Source organism: Crocuta crocuta, unplaced genomic scaffold (assembly GCF_008692635.1).
Source record: "Crocuta crocuta isolate KB4526 unplaced genomic scaffold, BGI_CrCroc_1.0 scaffold27, whole genome shotgun sequence".
In the NCBI taxonomy this organism is placed as follows: Eukaryota; Metazoa; Chordata; class Mammalia; order Carnivora; family Hyaenidae; genus Crocuta; species Crocuta crocuta.
Window position 1 is genome coordinate 4104653 of NW_027532250.1, and position 26280 is coordinate 4130932.

The following is a 26280-nucleotide window of genomic DNA, read 5'->3' on the forward strand; positions in this document are numbered from 1 at the left end:
AGACCTGTGTCTCAGAAAGAGAGTTTTGGGAACGTAGGTTGTCTGTGATACAAACAGATCTCTTTCTACAAGCCTGCCTTTTTAATATCCTTTCTACTGAAGTTCTTGGACCCTTATATTTGAAACATCTACACCATTTGTCCATCTTCCCATTTGGCCCAGACGATTTTTAGCACACTACACACCCCACACAAAATCCCCCGCCATTTGTAGCTTGAGTCAAACAATTCTGAATGGCTGTTGCTGCACTATTTCAGTTCCAATCTCCCCGCCCCAACTTTGGCTCTGTGGACTGGAGCACAGTAGATAATTTTTTTTGTCTGGGAGATCTGCCCATCTAGAAGTCAGTTGAAATTTTTGTGGATGATACTGCTTCCCTGAGGTTTCTAATACTGAATGAAAGATCGGTTGGGGAAAGAAAGCCACCCAAGGCAGTGTTTGCCTTGACTCCAGGATGCAAAAATAAATTGTTTGTCTTCAGGTGTTTTATTTTCCTTCTCATGTGACAATAGCATTTAGATATTTAAAACTATCAAGTAGAGGCTGTGTATCTTTTTTTTCTTCATCTGAATATTTTGTATCATATAGACGGAGCTTAAATGTCCTGTCAGGGTCTTTAGCAAATGCAGTCGTGTTAATCTGGGTCATTTAAATAAGTCGCCCTGTTGAAAATCAAGGTGTACTTGAAATGGACTGTGAATATACTGTGTAGCAAATTGTCTTTGAGCATTTTTAAAAAAGAGAGTCATTTACATGATGTGAATGTTGTGGTTCGGGGTGGGGGTGCTGTCCCATCAGTTAATTGTCAGTGTTTCAGCGCACTTAAAAACAACAGAAAAAAATGGATTTTGTTTAAAAACGAAGTTCTAAGCTGTGACCACTGTTGCCCAAAAGGCATCCAAAGCAGAAAGTGTCTGTGACGGACAGGCCGGGCAGAAGATCTGTGAGATCCAAGCTAAAGCCACCAAGAAAAAGCACCTGCATAGCCCCAGGATAGGATTCGCCTTTAGGAAGTTCTTAAGGCATAAGGTCTGTATCTTGTTAAATGACAAAAAAAAAAAGAAAGAAAAAAGAAAGAAAAGAAAAGAGAACCCTGGTCTTCACCACATGGTACAGTTGACTGTCCTGTGTCCCATGTCCCCTGTGCTCTGTTTCAGGGAAGACAGCCTGGTGTGGTTGGGATCATTAGAGGGCATTAAAGATTATGTGAACCAAATTTCAACGATTATTTTAAATCTCCACGATGATAAATAAACATCTGACTCGTTTCTGCCTAGTGCAGACCAGGGTTCTGGAATGATCTTTCTAACTCCGTGTTTCCCAAATGTCAAAAGTACGCATACCATCTTAATCATTTTTGTCAGATTTAGTAGGATTCAGTGGATCTTTTTTATTAAACCATTTTAATATTATATATGAACTCATTTCCTATGTAAAGGTATCTTTAAAGAAAACTTTTACTACACCATACATGGAAAACTGGAATCATTTTTCACAGAGAGGTAACGACTAATGTGGCTAATTAAAAAGTAATGACATTCTAGCTACCTTGTTTGTGTTAAGCTCTGAATCTAAGGCCTTTCTAGCTTTATTAAAATGCAATTTTCTAGCAATAGGAAAATGTTAAAGATATAATGGCACCAGACTGAGCTTTTTCCTGAATGCTTTTAGAAAGATCCAATGAGAGTTGAAAAAAGGAAAAGTATTTCCATTATTTTCATGTTATTTAGCGTTATATCTCTGCACAGTCTACAGCCACCCATAATGCCACCAATGGTATGCTTCCTACACTTTGGGAAATACTCTTCTCGCCTCAAGAAAATAACTTTATCTTTCTGTGGCCTGTTCCCTCCATTTTTGGTACTAACTAAGCCCATCCTGAACCCAAATAAAAGCCCAGACATAACAAAACAATGAATGAAGGCAGAGCAATTTCTATCTCCATATCCTTGGGAAGTGAGGGCAACGTAGAAGTTAGTTTTGAAGATTTCACTCTTTCAGTATCTAAGAAGACACCAGTGCTTGTCTGAAACCCTCAGTTAGGATCTCTGAGTTGGGCCAGTGTGCTTAGACATGCATTTAAAATATCAACCATTCTCCACTAGGTTGACTGAACTTATTTAAAAAACTTCCCCAGCTGGATGTTAGAGTCCCAGGATTGTGTATGCAAAGAAAACCCCATAGACAGATCTCTTGGCTGAATCTATATTTGCATAAGCAAACTGTATTATGAAATCATTCTTGAATTTCCATACAGGCTTATTTTGTTTTATAAAGGCAGAGAGTAGAGGGATAGAAATTACAGGGGTGGGGTGTGGAGATTAAAAAGTGGTACTACTGTATGTAGAACACAATTTGGTAATTGCTAGCGAAGTGAGTCGTAGACCTTGTGCAAAGCAATCTAGCTGAATTTCCACTTGGAGCTTCTGTGAGGAGGAGGGCCTTGAAAGTTTATAAAATGTGTGACGTTTTCCCTCCTGTCTGCATTTCATTATGGCATTCATTTCATGCACAGCAAAGTTTCATGTCTCCAGAACCTCTTTCCTCCACACAAAGGGGACCACCCAAGCTCAGTATTCCTAAAGTTCCCCCACCCACCATCATTGATCTCACATCCTGCCACTGCACTGCATTTTGGGTAAAGAAAGGATTCCAGAAATACCGGAAAGAAGAAGTGTCCTTTCCTGGGATTCCGTTATACCGACGCAGGGACTTTAAGATTTGGCTTTGAGTTACATTCAGTCTATTTTTCGTGTAAAGGTAAAGTAAGGAGACAATTCCCAGATGTTCTCATTTATGCAGGAGTTTAGTAGAACTTACCAGCTTTTACCTCCTTTTTCTTCATTTGATCAGTCTGTCATCCCAAAAGATAGAGAAATAGGGCCATTAAGACCGGCCAGCCAGATTGTGGCATGATTACAGGAGCTATGCCACCCATCCCCAATTTCTTTGGAACCTAGGACAGAAAAGAGGAAATCCAAGCAAATTCCAGGACAAAACATTACCTTATGGTTTGCTATTTAAAAACAAACAAACACCTGCAATGGTTACCAGTTGTGATCAACTCCTAGACTCATTTCTCTGTAGCTCAATATTTCTTTCTATAAGAAGAACTTTCTTAAAAAAATTTTTTTTCTTGGTTTAAAAAAGTAGGGAGGCCTGGAGTTAATAAGTGAAATAAGCTTATTGTTATAAATAATAAGAGCGTCCACTTTGCTTTGCTGAATCGGGATCTTTTTCTCTTGGCGTAATCACATGCTATGCTTTGGAATCAAACTTTTTCACATGTTCTTCTAACATTGAACATGACAACAGGCACACAAAGCAAGGCATTGTTTCAGGACTTTTTTCGCCGTGCCCAGGAATGCTCCTCTCCCCACTCAGGTTTTCCCCATGCCCACCCTGCCTGCAGGGGAGCTAAAATATTAGTAGCTGGCTCATTTAATTCATAAGGCTCTGCCATACATTCATTGTTTTCCTCTTCAGTGCAATGTTTATATCTTACTAACCCCTCCCGTCTCCCACACCCAAGTGTAAAAACGTATTAGGAAAGAAGGTAAGGTCATTTGAAATGCAATCTCCAAATCTAATGTTAGAATTTCATACGTGGGGTTGCCAGATAACATATAGACATTCCGTTAAATTCAAACTTCAGACAAACAGAAGTAATTGTTCAATATAAATATCAATATGTCCCAGGCAATTCTCGGGACATACATTCTGATGCTTCAAAGTTATTCTTTGTTGATCTGAAATGCAAATGAACAGGGTGTCTTATATTCTCATTATTGAGAGTATTTGCTCTATCCAGCATATCCAAACCTATCCATGAGATTGACTCCAAAAAACACAGTTTTTGTAATCTCGTCCGTAACGGAGACAGAGTATTAATTTAGGTGATGCTGGCAGAACACCATCTGGGGCACTTCTCTGGGAAGGGAGGAGATGGGTGGGCATGGAGAAAAGTCTCCTGGCAGTCTGAGACCCCCATACCCCAGTAAGGAGAGGGAGGATGGGTAGAAACACAACATGGAAGGGTCCGGTGTAGGCATTTCTCTCCAGCCCTTTCTAGACAATTATTTAGTTATTTATTTAATGCCTATATTGTGCCAGACAGTGGGTCTGGGAGCAAGGTGACCAAGGCAATGGCTCTTACCCTCAGAGCTCCTGGTCTGGCCAGGGAGACGTATATTCAAAAAACAACTACGCAAACACATTACCGTTGTGTTATTCTATATATAATAGAGTTATCTTCTTGCACTGTTTCTCAAGGGTCTCTGGGTATTTTCCCAGTGCAGAGAGAAGAGGATTGCCCATCAGTTTCCCAATGAAACTGAGAAGCGTAGATGTGTTTCTCACCCTTCTTGTCATTCTCACCTCTGGCCATGAAGCTTTTTTAGACATTTTCTCCCTGGATGTGTACATTCGCACAGGGAGTGGGGACACCTTGGTTCATTAGAGACGGTGTATTATACGGGAGCTGGTGAGAGTGTGGGTGTGGGTATCAGACTCCCTGGATTTTGATGTCAACTCTGCCCCTTTATTGGTATAGTCGTGGGGAAGTTTTTTTTTTTTTAACAACCTGAGACCAACATTTCCTTCACTGTAAAGTGAACATAGTAGTTAGTTCCTTCGTAGTAGAGCTCTTGTGAGAGCATTCAATTCCTTGAACAGTGCCTGCCACAGGTGCCTTTTATTAAATCAAAGTTAAAAGTGGGAGATTTTGTCCCTTATATTTATTTTAACCTCCTTTAATTTTAATTGGGACTTAGTAAGATAATACACGTGTGTAATAGGAACAAAGATGTATTGGAGGTGCTTGTTCAAGATGTCTTTATTGGTGGGAACATGGTCAAAACCATTTGAAGACCAACGAATGGCCTCGATATGAACTAACAACATTCTAACGGCAAGGTGCCTCCTATGAGCACCCTGATCCCTAGTGACTTACACGAACATAATATATTTTTTGTTTTGCAAAAGGAAAATAACTTGGCGATTTCCAAAATTGTAACACAAATCCACATTCACATAAAGTATTTGCAAGTACAGAAAAGTGTAAGAAAGAAAACTAACATGCGTAACCCCAGCCTATATTTTATAAAAAAGAGATCTTATGCTTTTGAAATCCCGACATCACTTTAATTTTTTTTCCTTTTTCGCTTGATAGGGTGCTGAAAAGCCACCTGCCACTTCATCTGATGTCAAGTCAGACAGAGCTAACTTTATATCCCAGGAGACCAGAGAGGCGGCCAAGAACCCTACATCCACAGAAACAGCAAAGGAAGCCACCAAAGACAAGGGGGCGCCCACCTCTCTGCCTCTGAGCAAACTGTTCTGGAAAAAGGTAAGTTCTCTTTTCAAGACTTGCGGAGCCTTTGGGGCTGAGATGACTTGAGAAATGATTTCAAATCGGTCTAATCCATGTGCTCACAAAGTATGCAGTTTATTTTTCTTTCCCCAAATGACTCAATTCGCCATTGAGTTGAAGACTTGTAATTTACTCCTGGGAAGAATGAAATGCCTGTTGTGTTATACGCATATGTTTCAGGGGGAAGGAAAGGAAATAAACAAGTAGATTTTTTCATTCTTGGAGTTATTCCGGTTCATGACAGACAGTTGTGGTATTTCATGACTTCATTTTCTTACTAAAATGGCTTAGTAGTCTGGCTTCTTCCTGGGTTCCTTGAGCACTCTCACCCCACAGAGCTGAGCCACCTCTACGCTCCCTCTCTCTTTCCCCTGCAAGATAGATAATCAGTCATTATGAACCACTAAGTTTCACTCTCCTTTTAGAAAGCCAAGGTATCCACCATTCCCCCTCCCCAGGGCAAGCACACAACATGCTTTGTGATTGGGGCATTGACACCACCATGTGATCTTTGTACCTCTGGAATTAAGGTAGCGTGCGAGGGAGTGTGCTGGGTGGGGCTGAGTCAGTCTGAGAGCTATGCCTTGGTCATCGCCGCTGAGCAGACCCCAGCTGCCGCACATGTTCAGAGCTCTTTCCTCTTTTAAATGTGGCCAAAAGATGAGCAAAAAGCCATGGGTGAGAAAGTGGAATATAATTTGTCACAAAGCTGAAAAGATCTAATTAGTAATTTCATCAAAACACCCATGCCACTTGGCACACAATGCAAGGCAGGTGATTAATACAGATGCCCCCTATGGCGTCCGTTTTCTTCTTGGGCCCCGAATCCAGCTGGAACTCTTTCTCGTTTGCTGCCTGTTGCACAGATATCTTTCTCCTGGGTCCTGCCCAAAGCACAAACTCTAATACTTAATGAAAACTTTGGGTGATGTCATTTGGCATCCCATTCTGGTTCCTTCCTTCCCAACTGCCAGTTACTTATTTTTAAAAATCTTTTATCACCCATACAATGCAGGGAACAGTTCCCAAGTGAATCGTATGTGCATATTGGAGCCAGCACATTAAACCCAAGATTTAATATATATTTTGTTCAAGGTGAGACTGTATATATTTAGTTTCAGAAGCAATCCTATTAAAAGAGAAGTGTTACCTGATTGATGGTACTGATGTTAAGCACCTAATCATAAATTTGGATCCTTCGAGGAGTAACACTGAGGCAGAATTGATGTGCAATAGACTTATAGGAGGAAAGCAACACCAAGGAAAAAGAACAAGGGAAAGGAGTAGGTAGAGAAAGACTTCAGATCACAGTGAGTGTCTGACATGGGAGAGGAGAGACAGGGAAGGAAGGCGGAGGAGGTCAGAGAAGCCACAGACTAAGGGTGGTGTTGAGCCAATGGGGAATCCCAGAGCAGAGCTTGCCCACGAGGAGTCCTATGTTGGGCAAGAATGGCCCAGTACCCAGCTGTGCTCAGTCATTGCCTCGGAGCACGGTGTCCACATTAACTCTGTAGCGGATGCCAGGGAGGTGTGGGTCCGAAGCTCTCCTAGCAGGGAAATCTGAGCACGCACTCCGTGGCTGCCACGGATGGTACATGAAATGTGGCAAAGACCATAGAGGAGGCTGGCAAGTGACGGAAGTTTGCAGAACACTGATTGGCGGCAGACAGATCTGACTAGGAGTCTGATGAGACTGGTTAAGCAGCCTCAGTTTCCTAACTTGTAAAATGCAGATAATAATGGTACCCAGTCATAGAAATGAAGATTAAATAATGCCTACAAAACTCCTAACACCATGCCTAGCACAAAAGTGGCCAGTGATGCGGGCCTGGGTGGCTCAGTCGGCTGAGCGTCTGACTCTTCATCTCAGCTCAGGTCACGATCTCACGGTTTGTGGGATCACGTCCCGGGTCAGACTCTGCACTGACAGCACAGAGCCTGCTTGGGATTCCCTCTCTCCGTCTCTCTCTCTGCCTTTCCCCCGCTCATGCACACGCACCGTCTCTCTTTCAAAATAAATAAATAAACTTTAAAAAAAAAAATGGCCAATGAATTGTCCTTTTGACCTTTGTCATTTATCTCCTGTTTTTTTCAGGNGCCTTTCCCCCGCTCATGCACACGCACTGTCTCTCTTTCAAAATAAATAAATAAACTTTAAAAAAAAATGGCCAATGAATTGTCCTTTTGACCTTTGTCATTTATCTCCTGTTTTTTTCAGGAGAGGACCCACTTCATCTTTCTAAACCCCCCAGTTTGGAGAAGCTTCTATGCAACTAAGCCTCAAATACTTTATTTTTCCTTACCTTCGGGGTCTCTAAGGGATATATTTAAATTCAGGCTATTTCCATTGGGGAAAAGAACCAAAAAAAACCAAAAAAACAAAACAAAAACAGGACCACTTGACATTCACCCCCCCTAATGGTCAGACTTCATATAGTCTCACTGGTCTTTTCTTTTTCTCTATTATCTGGCTTTATTTCTTTAGTAAATTATAAAAATAATGAAAGGACACTAAAACCCAAGTCACCCGTAAATCTTGTTTATCTTTCTTCCACCTAATCAGAAAGAGCAGCTCTAGATGGAAATAAAACATAGTGAGGATTCACTCATGCAAGAGTATTTTTAGTCTCTTTCTTTGTGCGGAGTTTTTAGGTGCTCAGTGCTGGATGCTAAGGCACTGAAAAGATAGAGCAGACGGATTGCCCCCCTTTGGTAGCTTAAAATCTCACGAGGGGATTTATGCTCTAGTAGAAAACAAAATGGAGACCTTTGCTTTCTTTAAATTAGATAAGCCTTGGTTATAAAATCACTGTTGTAAAAATTTTTGGAAAACAAACAAAGAGAAATGCTAGAGAATTTTGACATTTTCACTAACCCAAGCTCTCTTTCTTCTCCTCTTGTAACTGAGAAGCTTTTACACAAACTGACTTTGAAGTGTATGAGTTTGCAATATGAACACCAGAAATAAAATTCTCCCCAAACATGCTGTGGATATGGAATTATAAGTTATTTTGATTTATAGGCTTGATTGCTGTGGTCCTTGTTATAAAATGAAATTTTTTTTAAAATAACCTTTGAGAAAATTAATTCCAAATGATGTCGGATTTGCCAAAAAATGTTTCAAGTCCCATTACCTGGACTACCCGTGCTCTTTATTGTTCTGCGTTCTTTGGTTTTCCATTCGCTCTGTGAGCTCCCCAAAGTTACTCAACCTCTTTGAGTTTCTCTTTCCTCATCCGATGAAGGAAAGGGTTGATTTTGAAAGGAAATAGATGATCTTGAAAAATTCTGGTATGTGGCAAGTCTTGCATAACAGACAGAATCAGAAAGTTTGGGCAAATCGCTTGACCACTGAAAGCCTCTATTTTCCTTTGTGTGAATAGGGATGTGTTTATCTCACTGTGTTGTTACGACTGTCCAATAACTGTACACAGAGAGACCCTCGGACATAGTAAGTGCTCCACGAAGAGCTTTATCACTTCTTCAGTACGAACAGTTGCTGGTTACGATCTAAGTATCCATGTGCGGCATTTGGTGCCAACAGTACAGCTAGGTACCGCTATTGAAACACCTAAAGTCTATTTGGAGGAACAAGGTATATACACATGCCTGCACGTGCAAGTGTGTGTGTGTGTGTGTGTGTGCGCGCACACAATTAGTAAATGAAACATTTGGAAATTTTCACACGAGTGCTTTTCCAGCTTTCCTTCAGAGGAGAGAGATGATGATGTGGAAAAATAATGGGGGCTCTAAAGGCAAATCTTAGACAGTTACTGGCTGTTTGAATGTGATCGGGTCACTTAAATCCTTCACGCCTCACTTTCCTCAGCTCTGGGAATGGGCAGTGGCCTCTACCTTTTGTGGCTAGAGGGAGGACTGAGTCAGAGAATGAATGCAAAGTGACTGGCCCCATTCCAAAATAATGATGTCGGAATCCAGTGTTAATGTGCGGGGTGCAGGTTACAAATGCTGTGAGTGTTTAGAAAAGGGAGCAGTCTAAGTAGGTCAAAACAGACTAAGAGGACTTTAAAGATCCTCTGAATCCTCTGAGTTATTTGTTTCAAATACAGATTCCTGCATTTGATCCCAGAATCCACGGGAATCCTGCTTAAGAGAGTCTGGCATATGGCCGGACAATTATGGAAGCACTTGAAAGGCAGGCTGAAATGTCTAGGCTTGAGGAAAGGTCTTAGGGCCACTGTGAAACCAGTGAACTCAGAACAGCTGTCACATGATCAAAATGATGCTTCCAGAAGACCTGTTAGCCATGGGATGTCTGTTGGCTTAAGTGCTACCATGTGACAGTATTTTAAAGAAACATTCTTTTATGAATGTGCCCTTCAAAGGACAGGATCCTTTGCTATGCAAGTTTATACTGATGAGCTCAGGAGCTGTTTTGGCCCTCCTGCTCAGCAATATAAATGACCAAACAGGATCTTTTTGTTTCAAACTGGGCTTTTGCTGTGATGGTGAAGGAGGCTGGACAGTTTGTAGCCTCAGCAGATAACAGCCAGATGTCCAGTTCATTGAAGATCAGAAGTTTCTAGTTTTGAGATTTGAATGGGAATCCCACACTCCATGTGTTTCCCAATTGGCCCCACACCCTATTATGTTGTTCTGACTGGAGAGCCTGGGAACAAACCCAATAAACACCTCCCGGTCTGCAGAAATGGAACTTGCACTTAAAGATCCTCTTTTGTCTGCTTTGAAGGGAGCCATTTCATCAGGAGCGCTGTCCAGTTTTCTCATCTCTGAGATTTCCCTCCCGAGTATATTTCTAATGTGGAAGAACCAAGACCTTTGCCATCCATCTATCACACTGGCCCCCCTGGCAGTGGGGAGAGCGAATTACAGTTCAGTGCTGCTGGTTCCTCTGCCCGTAGGCTTTCTACTAGGTGGGAAACGTAAGGAGGGAAGGGAAGTTCTACTTGAGGCCTTCACTGTGTGTCGAGCATCGGTGCAGATAAACATTACATGTGAGATCCAGGCTTGGCTCAGAGAACGAGTTCAGTAGAGATACTGTTGATAAATGGTCCAAGCTGAACATCTCATCTAGAGAGAAAGCAAACCTGGCTGTGGAGAAGGAAGTTACTAAAGTCACTAAAGTCACACAGTTACTAAAAAATGTGATTTGGACCCTTGACATCATCATGGAGGCGGGGGTGGGTGGCTGGCTGGGGGAATCTTGGTTCTTAGAACTATTTCTGCCACTTCCCAGCTATACCACCTTGAACAAGTGACTTCACTTCCCTGTGTCTCCTTTTCTGTCTGTGTAAATAAGGACCACCCTCCTTACCACTTGGGGCCACTTTCCGTGAGATGGCGTGTACACAGCCTGTGCACGTACAAGATAGACACAGGTACACGATCCGTGTCCACAATGCAAGAAGACGTATTTGGGGAGGTCGATTCGTTTCTCCCCTCCTACTGCATGGTTTAAACATAAACATAATCACAGGACTTAGAACAAGATGAACATAGGGAAGAGTTCTTAGCCTGGAATTCAAGAGAAGAGATGGTCTATGGACACTCTAAAATGATTTGCAAAATATTTGGTTTGTATTTATTTTTCTAGAAAGAGAGTCTAGATCTGTCAAGTGAGTCTCAAAGTGGTCTGTAAACACCACCCCACCACCACCGCCCCCCACCCACCAAATTTAAGAACAACTGCAAAGATCATCTCCAAAGTTGAAGCATAGCAAACTGATGTCAGGTAACGGTGACCTTGACCTTTGATAGCACTGGGGCAACTGCTCCCCTCTTTGAGGCAGTCTGTGTATGACAGAATTACTGTAAGGAGAAATAGAGTTGGAAGTTGGATGTGTTGGACCCTGGCCTTCTGGGCCTCCAGAGAAGGGTTTTAGCCTATTGAACTTGGGTCCAATGATGACATTGGCCCGTATTGGGGACCGAAGCAGGTACTGTATTTCCATTGGCCACTGCACTGTGGTCAGGATAAGATCAAAGACCCTGCTCGTTACCTCAGTGCCTGATTGCTCTATGAGTACCATGGATGGATGTCTCTGGACCTAACTGCCAGAATTTTCCTGAGCAGCTCATTTGTTTTTAGCTGAAAGTGACTGTGATTTTCATCAACAAGCAGAAAATATAATGGCAGACATGTCGCTGACCCACAGCCAAGGCTGTGGTTTGTGTTTTCTGTAGCAATCCTTCTCCCCCACTCCATTCATGTCCTGGCCACGTCTGGGTGTTTATTTTCTCTTCATTGCATTTTAAAATACACAACTATTTATTATCTTGTTGTATCGAGGGATCTTGTGTCAGTCTCCTTCACTTTCTCTTTGGAACCAGGTATGCGTAAGCAATTCAAGGTCCAGGAATGGCACCAGAGGGCTGTCAGCCCAAAGAACTCTCCATTTTTCGGTAACATTCTGACTCTTACTTTTGTTTTTATCTTCCCTTTAGTCAGTTAAAGAGGATTCAGTCCCCGCAGGTGCAGAGGAGAATGTAAGTTATGCATTAAATGGCAGAATCATTCCATTCTCATTTCCGCATGCTGGACCATTGGGCATTTCAGCTCCGGGGTCCTGTGTTCTTGCATGCCTCAAGTGTCCCCCCTCTGCTGTAGACTCTTTCAGCCTTCCACGTGCTTAGGGACCACTGGGGAATACTATTGGATGAATATTTGTAATGCCTATGGAATCAATGCAAACGAAACACAAAATCAGAGCATGCGTTTTTATAATTTGTTATCATTAAGGGGCTGAAAGACTCTACCAAACATAAGAACATCCTTACACTTCCTTAAGGGGCAATGATGCGGCACCCTGTGCTTCCTCTACCTTGATTGCTCTTTATTTCCATGGCAACCCAGATTCTCTACTAACTGTGGGCGGTACCCAGGACAGGTAGTTGCATCAAGCATGAGAGCTTCTTGCTGCATTTGAGGCTAAGACTGTTAGTCTTGGGCCGGAGAACCGACTCCTTGGATCTACACCTGAGGGACATAGGTTGAACCTCACTGTCCAAACTTTCAAGACACTGTGTTCATGTCTGAAGGGGATGGCTCTATGGAGGCACCTCAAAAATGCAGTTTTCCAAAAACATCTCCCAGGGAGATTAATATATTGTGCTCATGAGTCAGCAGCTTTTCTGCTCTGAATGGAGTGCCGCCTTTGGAAAATTTTTGTAAGAGGGGATAAGTGAGTTCACAGCTCCTTGAGATAGAAACCGATCATTATTGTTTTGCCAAGACAAAATATGTTTGGTGTTTTCTAGGTGACCCTTGTTCGCTAGTCTTGGGTAGGGCTTGTGTTTTCATTTTTATTTAATTGCCGGCCTTCAACTGATGTTGAAAATCCAAGTATGATCCAGAAATGTTGTCTGTGATGTGGAATGGAAATTAGAATGGCTGTTAAAATTCTTGCTAGGAGAAAGGTCTTTCACATCTGCTTTTTTGTTATTATAATTGTTTTCTTTCCCTTCCCCCTCCCTCTTTCTCTCTTCCTCCTTCCCTCCTTCCTTCCTCCCCCTCTCTTTTGAGCCAAACTTACTAGCTCAGCAAAGCTCAGATCTTTCATAATTTCAAAAAATTCTCATGAATTTACCAGCTATTTTCTATAAAGCCAAAGCCTCTATTTCAGCAACCTGTGAGGAGGGAGGAACAATGTGAGTCTTTTCCCCCGATGAACTTTAAATTTAAAAGCTGCAGGTTAACCCTGAGGCACCAATTAGCTTTGAGTTCTGATGAGTTTTTTTGAAGAGAAACTTCTTTTTGGATGTTTGTGTGCAATTACCTGCTTGAGGAACTCTGCGTCAATGCACGGTTGACCTCTGACAAAGAGGAAGTATTCCCTTTTCTGATGTGAAATTCAAAACAGAAATATAAACGTAAACTAAAGTCAAATTACTGATGCCAAAAGAGAACAAAAAAGCTGATGAAGCTATCAAAGAAAGCAAAATATTTTCTCAAGAAAATAAAGATGCATTATCAAAATGGCTTTAAGTTACTTTGCCCTCAAAAGAACATTTCTGTTTTTAACCTCCAACATTTCTTTGTCTGCCTGTTAGTTGGAGGGAATGAGGCTAAAAGTAACGATCTTGAGCCCTTAACCCCCAGGCTGGGCCACCTCTTGGACTGCAGTTTACTCATCTCTTACATGCCCACAATGATATTACCTACCCCTTAGGGTTCTTGCAAGAATAAACAATGCTTGTAATGTGCATGTTTCAGTGCCCAAAACATAGAAAGAATTCGGTAATTCAGGGGTCAGCAAACAGCAGCTCACAAGTCCATTCCCATGAGCTAAAATTGTTTTTCACATTTTGAAAGATTAAAAAAAACTGAAAGAATAATATTTTGGGGGCACATAAAAATTTCCCCAACTTCACATTTTACTGTTTATGAATAAAGTTTTATTAGAACAATCACACTCATTTGTGTGCATACCATCTGTGGCTGCTTTCCTGCTTTAATGGCAGAGTAGAGTGAGTGCTTCCCAGTGACCAGAGATTGTACTTCCTGGAGAAACTACACATCTCTCAGAGCCCATGTCAAGTGAAGGCGTGTGTGAAATAATTAGTTTAATTTCCTCCTCTCAAATAAGAGAGATGGCATTAATCAAAACAACGTACAGTATTCTAAACCTTCAAAACAGAATTACTAAGTGTGATTAGCCATATTATAAGAATCCTATCTAGTGACATCTGGCTAGAATATGGTTGGTTTTGGCTTTGGTTTGGTTTGGTTTTTTAATTTCTTTACACCAGTTGCCATAACCTATCCATCAACCAATGCAAAGCAAAAGACAGAGTAATTTCACCACTTCTCTAAGTTTTTCAGGAAAAGAAAAATAAGGTTTTGAAACCTGCAGAAGTTTAGTGCTTTTCCTAGAATGTGCTTCTGGTCCTATCAGAAAGAAAAATCTATTACGGACAAGAAAGAATCAATCCTCTGTAATCTGAGAATATTTTGGCTGTTGATTAACTCAGTTAATGTTCTAACTAATGGGGAAAAAAATCTTTCCCTCCAAATGACCTGTAACATCAAGGCAATAGGTACTTCTGTTTTTTAGCTCTCTTAGTAAGTAACCTCATGGTTGCAAGTGAAAGAAAACCCAACCCAATCTGGATTTGTTTTTAAAAAGAAATTTATTGGCACTCATCACTAGGAAGCAGAATTGGTTTTATTTTTTTCCCCAATTGTTATTTTATTTAATTTTTAAAAATAGTTTATTTCAAGTTGGTTTCCATATAACACCCAGTGCTCATCCCAACAAGTGCCCTCCTCCATGCCCATCACCCCCCTTCCCCTCTCCCCCACCCCCATCAGCCCTCAGTTTGTTCTCAGCAAATCATGAGATAACTCTTGAAATGGTTTTAAATAAGTCTTGATTCGGGGCTTTCCTGTGGCTCATCCTTCCTGGCCTGGTTCCATTTCCACCTTCTAAAACCACATCACTCAGTTCTGAGTAAAGGAGAAATTGGCCCAGTAGAAACTCTGCATGTCCTGGAATCTGTTCTCTTCCCTGGACCCACATGGGTTCATGTGCTCTATTAGTCAGCTTTTGCCAGGTTTTGTTGCAGTAACATCCAAGCCCCACATTGCAGTGGCTTTCAATAGCCAAGATTCTCGTTTTCCTCATTCCTGCAACATGGCCGCTATGGGTGGTCTGTGGCTGATCCATGGGACTCCTTCCTGCTGAGATCCAGACTGAGAAAAACAGCCCCTCCAAGACTGTGCAATTATAGTGACAGAGAGAAGCCAGTGCCAGAGGTGAACCATGCAATGGCTCTGGGACCTTCCACTCAATCTGGCTTTACATCACATCTGCCCATGGTGCATTTGCCAAAGCAAGTCACACAACAATGGGGACAGGTATATAATCTCTTTACAGGAAGCCAGAGTGAGAAAAAGGGAGAATAATACATTCTGCCACCTACTCTCATCCCTGAACTCATATGGCCAGTGAGCTAGACCATGTGGATTGGCTTAGATCTGCTCAAGCAACTTCATCCCAATTATGCAGTCTTAATGTTAAGGTGCGTTGTTCCCCCAAAGCAAAATGGGGGTTCTATGAAGAGAATGAGGGAGAACAGTTCCTGGGTTGAAAAATAAAATCTTCACCAGGTCTTTGTAATCAAATCATCGTGCTATAAATCACATCAGACAGCATCTTAAAGAGATTCTAAAGTAAAAACTGTTAATATCAATATTGTTGGATTATGGCTGAAGTTTGGGTGGAGGAAATCTGTTTTGCTATAAATCAGTCTCCAGGACTCACAGTTCTACGAAACTGTATAATCCAAATTCCAAGAGTAAGGATGGTATAATATTTGAGGCGAAAAGTGAAAACTTGCTGAAATGTGTATGTTCTGTCTTAAATATACTTGCCTTCTTCATGCAAAGTATACTATCCCATACTGAAGTCAAGCCAATCCATGCCAAACCTCGCACAAATCTGATTTTCATTGCATCCATCATACCCCAAATTTTATATATATATGTATATATTCTCAAAAAGGGACAACTTCTTCCAAAGCCCCAGCTGGAAGGATATCGGAAAACTATCCAAATAAAAATCAAATGCTATGTCTGTATATGCAAATCAGCTCCTCACTCAGCTCAGATCCTTCTGGATTTTTCCACACTGGAAATCGTCGGCTTTTCTTGGCTGCTGAAAGCCAATTTGTTGGCCTGACTTCAAAGGTAATTGGACTCTCTAGAAGTACCCCCCACATCAGACTTTTTTTTTTCCTGCTGAAATAGTTATGTTTTGAAGAACAGACTCTGGCCTAGGATTTATGAGTCGACACCACTCACCATTTGTAAAGACCCAGCACGAAAACCATTGGCAATCAAAAAGTTGATTGATGAAGTTACTGCCATACAGTCTGATGATTTTATTATGTAATTTTCCCTCCAGGCCCTTACATACAAAAAAAGGAACTTGCTGCTTCAGACACAGAATAATTCTGAACCCAGATTCAATGAGTCAGACTCTGGTTGTTACCAACCTAAGGGCGATTTCCCGTTTCTCCACCCTTTTCCCCATGATCTCAGGCAAGGTTGGCCAGTACCACCCCCACAAAGTATTTGATCATGATTAGTCTAAAGCAGTACTCCCACTTTTTTCAACAACAGTTTGTCTGGGGGTAAGGATGTGACAGCTTCTGGCCAGTGAAATGTGTGCTACGGCAGGGAAGCAAAATACAGAAGCTCATTTGGTGGCAAGCTTTTGCTGTGACCTTCCTCCCTTTTTTAAGACATCGGGTTGAGGATGTCGTGCCTGGAACTGTGGCAGCTACTTTATATCCATGAAGTAACAAATAAAAGGAACCCACATGCCAAAGACGGCAGAGCCAAAGGATAGAAGGAACCCATGTTTTTAAAGACGTGTGGAGCCATTGAACCAATCCTAGACCTTCCTACTTTCAAATGTATTCTGTATCGTTACTGGTTAAGTCACTATTAGCCATTCAGTTACTGGTACACAACCCCATCCTCATTAAAATGGCTACTTACCTGTGCCATGACTTTGGCCGAGCCATTCAACATTCACATTCTTCATCTATAAGATAGGGATAATGTTACCTTACTCTGAGCTCTTTTATAATTCAGTAACTATTCATTGAGGGAATATATTGAAAATACTTCGCATGATGTCAGGCATAGTAAGAGGTGGTTACTAATATCATCTCTACAAAGTGGGCATGAGCATGGTAGGTGATTCCACATGATTCAGGCCCATGAGGTAAACAGCTCTCATAATAGCACAACAACCAGTAGTGTTCCCTGAGTGCTGGTTATGTGTCAGGCACTGTTCTGAGAATTTCACGTGCACTGCCTGGATTTGATTTCGCAAACAACTTTCCGATGTGTATACCATCCCCGTCGAGAAGATGGAAACCCCAGGTACTGGGTGTTGAGTAGGGACTTCTGTTTAGAGCCTCCATAAGGGGCGGAGTCAAGACCTTGAGCCAGTCAGGCTGGTGCTCCAGGCTGCTCTCATGATCGCTAAGTCAGACCACCTGCATGTCAGGCTCACCCCAGGACTCTTGTGGCTGAAGGTTCTTTTTCAGAAATGCACTGAACTGAATCAGGCCCAGATATGGAAACCTATGCCCCCATCTGACCGCGAATCCCAGTCCGTCACTTGGCTTCAGTCTCATCCTGGTTTCCCAAGACAGGCCTTGGTTAGAGCCAGGCAGCCCGGCATCAGGAGAAGCCTCTTCCCAAACATTTGCTGTCTGGCCTTCTAGTGCTTTCATTCTTTCGATGTCTTAGATGGGACAACTTGATTTGTGTTCACCCTAGCCTCTGCCGCTCCTTGCTCTTTATGGTCAATCCATGCGATCTCCCCTGCTTTGCCTCCTTCAGACTTTTGAACTGATGACCCCCCAAATCAATTGATGACTTCCCCATATCTTTGTCTACAGATGGAAGATGCTAGAAGTCGTGCTGATGTGTTATGAAATGGAAGACAGGGAGAGATGGCTGTGATTCAGTTGCCATATTTCAGGGAGGTCCCTCATGCTGATTTGTTAATGGGAACCTTCCTGCCTCAGTTGACAATAGAGAAATTAAGGGTCCTTCTCAATTTGGATCACTGGGGTCATGTATGGACCAATGGTATATTCTGTATGAACAGAAGGAAAATGATTTCTCCGCAGGCATGCTGTATTTTTAGAAATACCTAAGTTCCCTCCTCCCACTCCCTGACAGCAAGAACAAGATTCTGAGGGAGCGGGGGTCTGGGACCAGCAAAGACAAATGCACAGATGCCTTTGGCTCTAGAGCGCCTTCCTCGGAGGTAGGGGAAGACAAACTTGTGCAAAGGGCCGGACGGTAAATATCTCGGACTCTGCAGACCACATGTGGTCTCTGTTGGCTATTTTTCCATCTTTTAAAAAAGCATTTTACAACCCTTTAAAAATGTGAAATCCATTTGTAGCTCGGGGCCATACGAAAACAGTCTCTGGGATGGATTTGGTAGTAGCTTGCCAGCCCCTGCCGGAGGAAACAAAAAAAGAAATTATGAAGCCCTCTCCAGGCCAATCAAATCTGTTGCAGGGATCAGTGCAAAGCAGAAACTGTTCCAGATGTGACTGGGGCACAGCACAAATGCAGTGAGGCAATGCAAAGAGCAGCATTTGGAATCAGAGTGCAGGTGAATCGGATCTTCCATTCAAACCTCCCCCCCACCCATTGCTGGTCATCCCCTGTCCCCCACGGACATTCAGGAGGCACAGAGCTCACTAGGGCACGTCGCTGGGGGCCATCAGGAGCTCGACCACAGTTTTCTTGCCAAGTTTGGTCTCCTTCTGAAAGCAAGAACTTCAGTTAGGAAACAATGGCAGATGACTGGCCCTGGGGTGGGGCGGGAAGTAAGTTTAGGAGGAAGCCCAGTCCGTTAAATCACGTTATCCTTTGTGCAGAGAGGACAGACTCTCCACAGTTGTGGGGGAATGTAGGGCACGTGGTGGAGGTTGTCATGGTCACCGTCTCTGAAGCTGGACCCTTAAGGACATGATTACTCCTGATTTTACACAGGCCAGGTGTAAGGCACCTTGATAACAGACCAAAGAGGTGGGCCTCCTGGAAGGGATGGGCATAGAGCATGGGGTAGATGGCAGTAGCCAAGAGGGGCTTCCTGTCTAAGCCTTGAACCTCAGAGAGCAGGAATTTTGCTACTTCCAAGTCAGTGGATTTGGCATTTTTTTAGAAGTTGGCTGTTTGACAGCACATTAATGGGGGCACCTGGGTGACTCAGTTGGTTAAGCATCTGACTCTTGATTTCGGCTCAGGTCATGATCTCATGGTTTGTGAGATGGAACCCTACATCAGGAGCTTCAATGACAGTGAGGAGCCTGCTTGATTGTCTCTCTCCCTCTCTCTCTGTCCTTCCCCTGCTCTCTCTCTCTCAAAATAAATAAACATTAAAAAAAAAGAAAAGAAAGCACACTATATGACATGAGCATTACTTCTGGAAGATGTGCCTGTGTAGAACTGATCGTTGATTCAAGCCTATAGCTACTATGCAAACAAGGGGGAGACCAGGACCCCACTGTATAAAGCTTCTTTGGGGGAATGTTTTTTTTTTTTCACTGTCTTATTACCTGGCAAAATAATCCAGGTGGTGTGTGACTCACCAGTAGAGGTTGTAAAGTCCGAGGAAGTAGAATCAACCTTACAAACAGTGGATCTCAGCGAAGAAGGAGATGCCACACCTGAACTCACAGCAGTAAAACTCAAAAGAGAAGAACCCAAACCACCGAGAACCTCCCTGATGGCGTTTCTCAGACAAATGGTAAGCCACCTGCTTCCAGCACAGGAAAACTGAAATAAATACCCAGATCAGCCTCCGAAACTGAAGGACCCGCATCAGAGGTGGGGTGAGACACAACAGTGGGTGGTGTAGACGGGATATAAATGAAATCTGAAGTGTGTGGTGAGAAAATTCCTTTTCCTCCTGACTCCACCACAGAAAAAGTCTCAGTTTATTGCTAATGTTCCTTACTCTTTCCTTATCTCCTGCCAACTTCCTTTGTAACAAAGAAGGAGCCGGCCTCGGGTCCTGAGCTGTGGCACCTAACAGCACCCACCCAGAAGTTAATATTATTGTTCACTTTTAATCTTAATTTATTTTTTAAGTTTCCCTCTGTGCATGGCAAATGATATTGGTTTTCTCCTTATGGTAATGACATGCATTTCCTTTGAAAATGCATTTATTTACATAAAGAACATAAGGCATCATTTAAAGGACCAGGTAATAAATAGGCCAAGTTATATGCTGATGTTGGAAAAATTCTGAAACTGACACGCAAGTCAGACAAATTTGGACAAAGCTGATATATAAATAATTCCGATTATAAAGTGGCAACGTAATTTCTAATAGCAAACATGTATAATTCAGTGAATATGCCGTGTTTTTAGCTTATATAAAATGGAAGGAATGTGGGCAGACGTGTTTTGGTGTCTATAAAGTGTCATGTACATTAAATAAGTAAACATCCCCAAACTGACATAATATAACGCAACAAAACCCAACTTGGTTGGAAGACCAAAAACAAAAACCCATGTAAAAGGTCATTGGTTTAATTCTCTTTTAATGAAAAACAAGAATTTCATTATAGTGTGCCGTTCTTTTCAGGAGTCTTTGGAAGTTTAATCCTTTGAGAAAGCAACTCTCTGGTTTCACAGGCTCAGCCTGTTAAGAAATTCTTTCTAGTCCACAACCCAGCCCAACACAACACAACACAAAACCCTTGCCAATGGAAGCTGAGGCATCTTAGAAAGAACTCTGTTACACATTGTTGACAGGAATCATCTTCTCTTATCATTGAATTCTCGGAGAGTAGGAAGCATACAGTGAGTAGCAAGCAGCCTATGTGGTTCAGACGCCATCCACACTCCTCGTCATATACTCTGCAATTCGGCCCCGAGAATGGGGATCAAGATCTGAGATTTTTCAACCGATTTTTATGCTATGTCAGGAAAGAAAAGAACATTTGGCCTGTTTCTGGCAACCCATCTACATTACAAATGGGATCCCCAAATAGCTCCTCATAGCATTGAGAGTGGTCCAACTTTCCCATTTCTGGATGGAGTTGAGATATATCTCCCCCCAAAATACCAAAGAATATGACTTTCTCTTCCAAATAACCAGCCTGAGACTTCTTTACTTAAAAGAGAAGAAAATGCAAGAGATTCCAAATAAAGCACAAAAGACATCTAAGCCATTCACTACATCCATTCAAAACAAATCCTTAAATTCTAATGAGGTCTCACATTACTTAAATTCATCCTCCAGAGCTAGACTTTAGAGGTTTCTCGGGAGTATTTTCTAGCAAAAGAGACTGGGTGCCTCTGAACTGTTAGGGGAACAAAGTGGAAACAAAAGAGTCATTTCTAATTAATTCTCCATAGGACAGGGATAGGAGTAGAGGAAGACACGTTTTCCCCCAAGCAAACCTTAGTGCATCAGGTCTTATAATGTCCATGGCTCTTGGTATCTACTGCCTAGAAAAGGTTGTGCCTGGAAGCCTGACTGTTATTGCTGTCTATCAGTGTTTGGACTCCAAAGCTTCCATGATTTGGGGGATTTTTCCTAAAAATTCCAGATGTCTTCATGCCTTTTGTCTTGCAGTCTGTTTTGTTTTCGGTATAACCATACATTACCACTGTAAATAATTCAAATACACAGAAGACGTGGGTTTTCTAGCTCACCACATCCCCACCACTTCCTCTTGTCACACCCAGCCCAACTCATTCATTTATGTCACTGGCCCTGGCCCTGTGGGTATTTGGGTTTGTATCCCCAATGTAGAGCCACCTCGTTCTTTTTAACAACTTCACTGAATTGCATCGTCTAGATTGATTGTACTTGGATTAACCATTGTTCTCTCAATGGACATTTGATTTGTTTCCAACTTGTGGGACTTCGTTTATGTATTTATTGAGCAAATAATTGTTGAGTACCCACTGTATTGTAGACATTGGGATACAACAGTGACCAAAAACAGAAGTGGCCCCTGTCCTCATAGAGAATAAGGCCTGATGAGGAAACCAGATGTTTATTTTAATCCAAGCGCGTGTCTCACACACGCAACCTAGGTGATCCACTAACCCGCGTGAACATCCTCATACGCTTAGCTTTATGCCATTGTGTTAATATCCCCACAGCATGCATTCTTGGCTATTGGCTTCAGCAATATTTGGTTTTCAGGAGACACTTTTAGCTAACATTTCATGGCTTCCAAACTAATCTAAAGTCCAGATTTATGCAGGAGAAAACCAAACCAAACCAGACCCTGCTGGGGTTGAAAATAGAGACAACATCTGACTCATCACTGAGCTCTTTATTTTTTATATTTTTTGAGCCAAATAAACTAAGGTGTCAAATTGATTTTAGATATTGTTAGCAAAATATAGTTTTTTTAAAAAAAATAATTGATTTAAGGGATGCCTGGCTGGCTCAGTCAGTGGAGCATGTGATTCTTGATCTCGGGGTTGTGAGTTCGAGCCCCCCATGTTGGGTGTGGAGCTTACTTAAAAATAAGAAATTAAAAAATAATTGATTTAATAGAATAGGAAACTCAATTGCAAATGCTTCACTCTTATTTTGTAATCAATGTCTCCATTCAGCAGATCATTGATTTTCCACCTTCCGGTCTTTGCCTCCCTTAATTTCTCTCAGAAAACATATTTTGCTGCCCCATGGCAATGTGACTCATGGCTCCTGGTTGCATACTTTTTTTAAAACTAAGTGCATTGCCCAGTTCATTTCTAAAGAGATGTTTTTCTTTCCAGAAATTAACCTCTCATAAAAATAGAAATGGAAAGACTATCATTTTTCAAATAAGTACACTTCAGGAAAAATAGAGTCACATAAAGTCCTTGCACCGCATTTGACACACCACTTCACGAAAACCCTTTGGGCTCCTACAGATTTTCAAAAAAAAAATTGCAAGAAGTAGCTAAGACATCTGTCATGCCCTACATAGAAAAAGGTTCTTATATGTATTAATTCGACTGTATGTCAAGAAATTGGGTATTTGAAGTGCCAGTATATTTTTATAAAGGGGGTGGGTGGAGAACTGTATTCATGTGCCCACAAACCATGTAGGCAGATGAATCCGTAAAGGTGGTAGATAGAAATACAGAGATATAGATTTATAATTTGTCAATATTAATCACACCCTGTCCTTGAAAAGTGCTTTCCTCCTCCAAACCATTATCACATACTGTTTCATTTAATCCTCCTCCTCTTTCTTTAGACCATTAGTTTTGTAAGAAGCCGTTTGTTGGAATAATGTTCTCAGGTGCAGAGAAAGACTATGAGCCTTAATATTGGGCAAATATAAGACTCGAATGAGGGACAGCCATGCAATTATGGACTTTTGTTGCTTGCCTTAAGTCTATAAGTCTCATAAAGCCTGTTGAAATTTGCCCTCTGGAGGAAAAAGGAGATGGTTTGTAATAGTCATTGTAAAACAAAACCAAAAACCAAAAACAGGACTCTCCTAGCTAAAGTTCTTGATCTCGGAGTCTTCCCTGAGTATTGAACTAGGAATACAGAGTTTCTCTTTGGGAAAAGGTTTCTGAAAATAGCGTTTGTTTGGGCAGTTCTTATCTCCACAGGAGCTGGTATTCCTTTCTACACTGAGAGGGGATTCTGTGGTCATCTGGCATGCTCAGTTACTAATAATAAATAATGATAATGGCTACTGTTTATCGTGTGCAGACAGCATGGCCAGCTCTATGCTAGCACGTTGCGTGCATTATCTCATTTATTAACGTAAAAACTCTGTGCAACACATTCCTGCCCCTCTGTGCCAAGAAGGGCATGAAGACTCCGAGTGTTTTAAGTGATCTGATAAGGGTCACAGAGCCGGTAAATGGCAGAGCCAGAATTCAAACTCAAGTTTTTGTTGATTCTAAAGCTCACTCTTATACTCATGTTATTGTGGCTTCCTGTGCTCCTCACACATGATTTTCTTTGAGAGTAAAAGGACGTAGAACAACCAACACACCATTTTTGTGATTCTCCTAGAAGTGTTTGCCGTGGAAACATTTTTCTGTGTTGGGCTTATCTGAAATTACAACAAGGCAAGGGAGGGGGAAATTAATACATGATTCACGTAAAGCTCAGATGTACGTTTTCTGAATATATTTGTCACTAAAATGAGAATTTACCTTGGCTGTATAATTTTGTCTGATTGTCCAATTCCGTTTCAAGTGAGCATCTTGGTAAAACACAAAGGTCGGATGTATAGCCTTTGTTGTTTCTGGAAATTTCTAGCAGGTCTAGTTCCTTAGATTTGTTCCGATGATGCTGAGCTAGTAAACAATCTTGCTGATAGACTCACACTAAATTAAAATATCTTCCCAATTTGTTAATGTTTATTTGTTTTTCTGAGAGAGAGATTGAGAGAGAGATCAATCATGAGTGGGGGAGGGGCAGAGAGAGAGAGAGGAAGACAGAGAATCCCAAGCAGGCTCCATATGGTCAGTGAAGAGCCCGATGCAGGGCTCAAATTCATGAATGGTGAGATCATGACCTGAGCTGAAATCAACAGTCAGATGCTTAGCCAACTGAGCCACCCAGGCACTTCCATTTCCAAATTCTTTTAACTCTCAACTCCAGCTGGATTAGATCTCCATCAAAATACACTTGTATTCCTTTTAAAGAAATATGAACTGACCACCAAACATTTCTGCTAGAATTTTGACTGTCTAAGTAATATACGTTGGAGATGCTTCAAATGTTCTTTAGAGCATCAAGCTATAGGAATGCGTGGCACGATGAAAGAAATAAAAACGACTTTATTACTATGCAAAGCTTAGATGTCACAACCAGGTTCCATCCCAACACTGCAGGCTGGATGCCCTGCGGTGCGATACCTTTGGCTCTTGTGAATGAAAATAAAGCCCTGAAGAAAGCTGCTCAGTACTGAACTAGAAAATCTCTGAAATTACTTGGTGGCCTTCAAACTGTTCTTTAAAGTATTAGATAGTCCCTGAAAAAAATGTGGCGTTCTTTAAACAGTAACTTTGTTTTTGACAGTTGGGGAAAATGAGCATCTGTGGTTATGGTCTTTTGACTACAAAGCCCCACATGAACTATTTGAATTGGTCTCTGAGAGGAAACTCAGCAAAGAGGAAAAAAGGGGATAGAAAAACGAACGAAGGGAGGGAAGGAGGAAATTGTTAATAACTGCTATTATTGAAAGTACCTCAAATGGACCTCATAAGACCCTTAATCTAAACTCACCATAGTCACCTTTGCAGAAATACAGCTTTATGTGCCTCAAAATGAGAGAAAACAGAGAAAAATCATAGAAAAGCTTGAAGTATTCCCCCCTCCCTTTCTTTTTTAAAGAATTGAACTTCTTCGCAATGATCTCCCTGGCAGCCCGAGGGGCTGTTCTCAAGGAGGCTCACCTAGACCCACTGCTGCCAAGAAAGCCTCCTGATTCGATCCAGTTTCTCCTCCAAGGGTTAGCAAGGAAAGGGAGCGAACGAAAGCAGATGGAAACCTTAAACTGGCAGAGGAGGACCTAACAGATACCAAATTGAAACCACGGAAGAGAAGTTAAAAGTCTCTCTCAGGGAGGAAGGTGGTACCAGGGCTGTGCCTCCCGATGTCCATTCAGGGTTAGCTTAAAAAGCCATTGTGTGTGTTTGGCTGGTGGGTCTTGCCATTCAGCATTAGCCGAAGGCCAACTACCGATGTTGTGACGCCATATTTCAAAGGACACCAGGGAATGTGTTTGGGTAGGGAGAGCTCTTAACAACGGCCTGCGTTCTGGAGGCAAAGGAAATCCCAAAGTGGCAAAACCTTTGGATGCGGTGAGGAGGCTAACTGAGCTGCCTGCAGAGAGAGGAATCATAAGCATGAGAGTCCATTCCTCTTTCTAAATGTTCTCTGACCAATGCAAAAGACTCAGAGGGGGAATAAAAAACCACTTTCCATCTACAAGGATCTAAACTTTATGCAGAAGACAAACAGATCCTTCTTTGCCTTTGCGTTGAACACCTTGATGAAGTCCATGACATAATGTCCCGAGAAAAAGTATATGGAACTTCCAGATCCCAGAGGTTCAGGCTGAAGAAAGATCTCTTCCATTCCTAACCCATGAAGAAGCACATATCAAGGTTCTACACTATGCCAAGCTCTCTAAATGTTGCTTCTGAGGTGGGAAAGGACCTAGAAATTCCCATACTTGACTAGAAGTTCTAGCCGAGACTTCTGAATCAGAGCAGTACCAAGTAATATTTATTTTTCAATATAATTTATTGTCAAATTGGTTTCCATACAACACCCAGTGCTCATCCCAACAAGTGCCCTCCTCCATGCCCGTCCCAAGTAATATTTAGAGATGAGCATGATTGACCTCTGAGGATGGGTGTGTCTCACAGACCTCCCTATTGGAAATTTATCAGC

The 26280-nt window shown here is 41.9% G+C and overlaps 1 protein-coding gene across 1 annotated transcript in view; it reads left to right on the plus strand.

Annotated features, from left to right (window-relative positions):
• The window catches only part of BCAS1 (brain enriched myelin associated protein 1), a 75521-nt gene that overhangs the window by 31935 nt on the left and 17306 nt on the right, over nt 1-26280 (plus strand). Inside the window, exons 5-8 of the mRNA XM_077778329.1 lie at nt 895-1029; nt 5171-5347; nt 11798-11839; nt 19468-19641. Of these exons, the coding sequence (XP_077634455.1) occupies nt 895-1029; nt 5171-5347; nt 11798-11839; nt 19468-19641 (528 nt within the window). The remainder of the gene's footprint in view (nt 1-894; nt 1030-5170; nt 5348-11797; nt 11840-19467; nt 19642-26280) is intronic.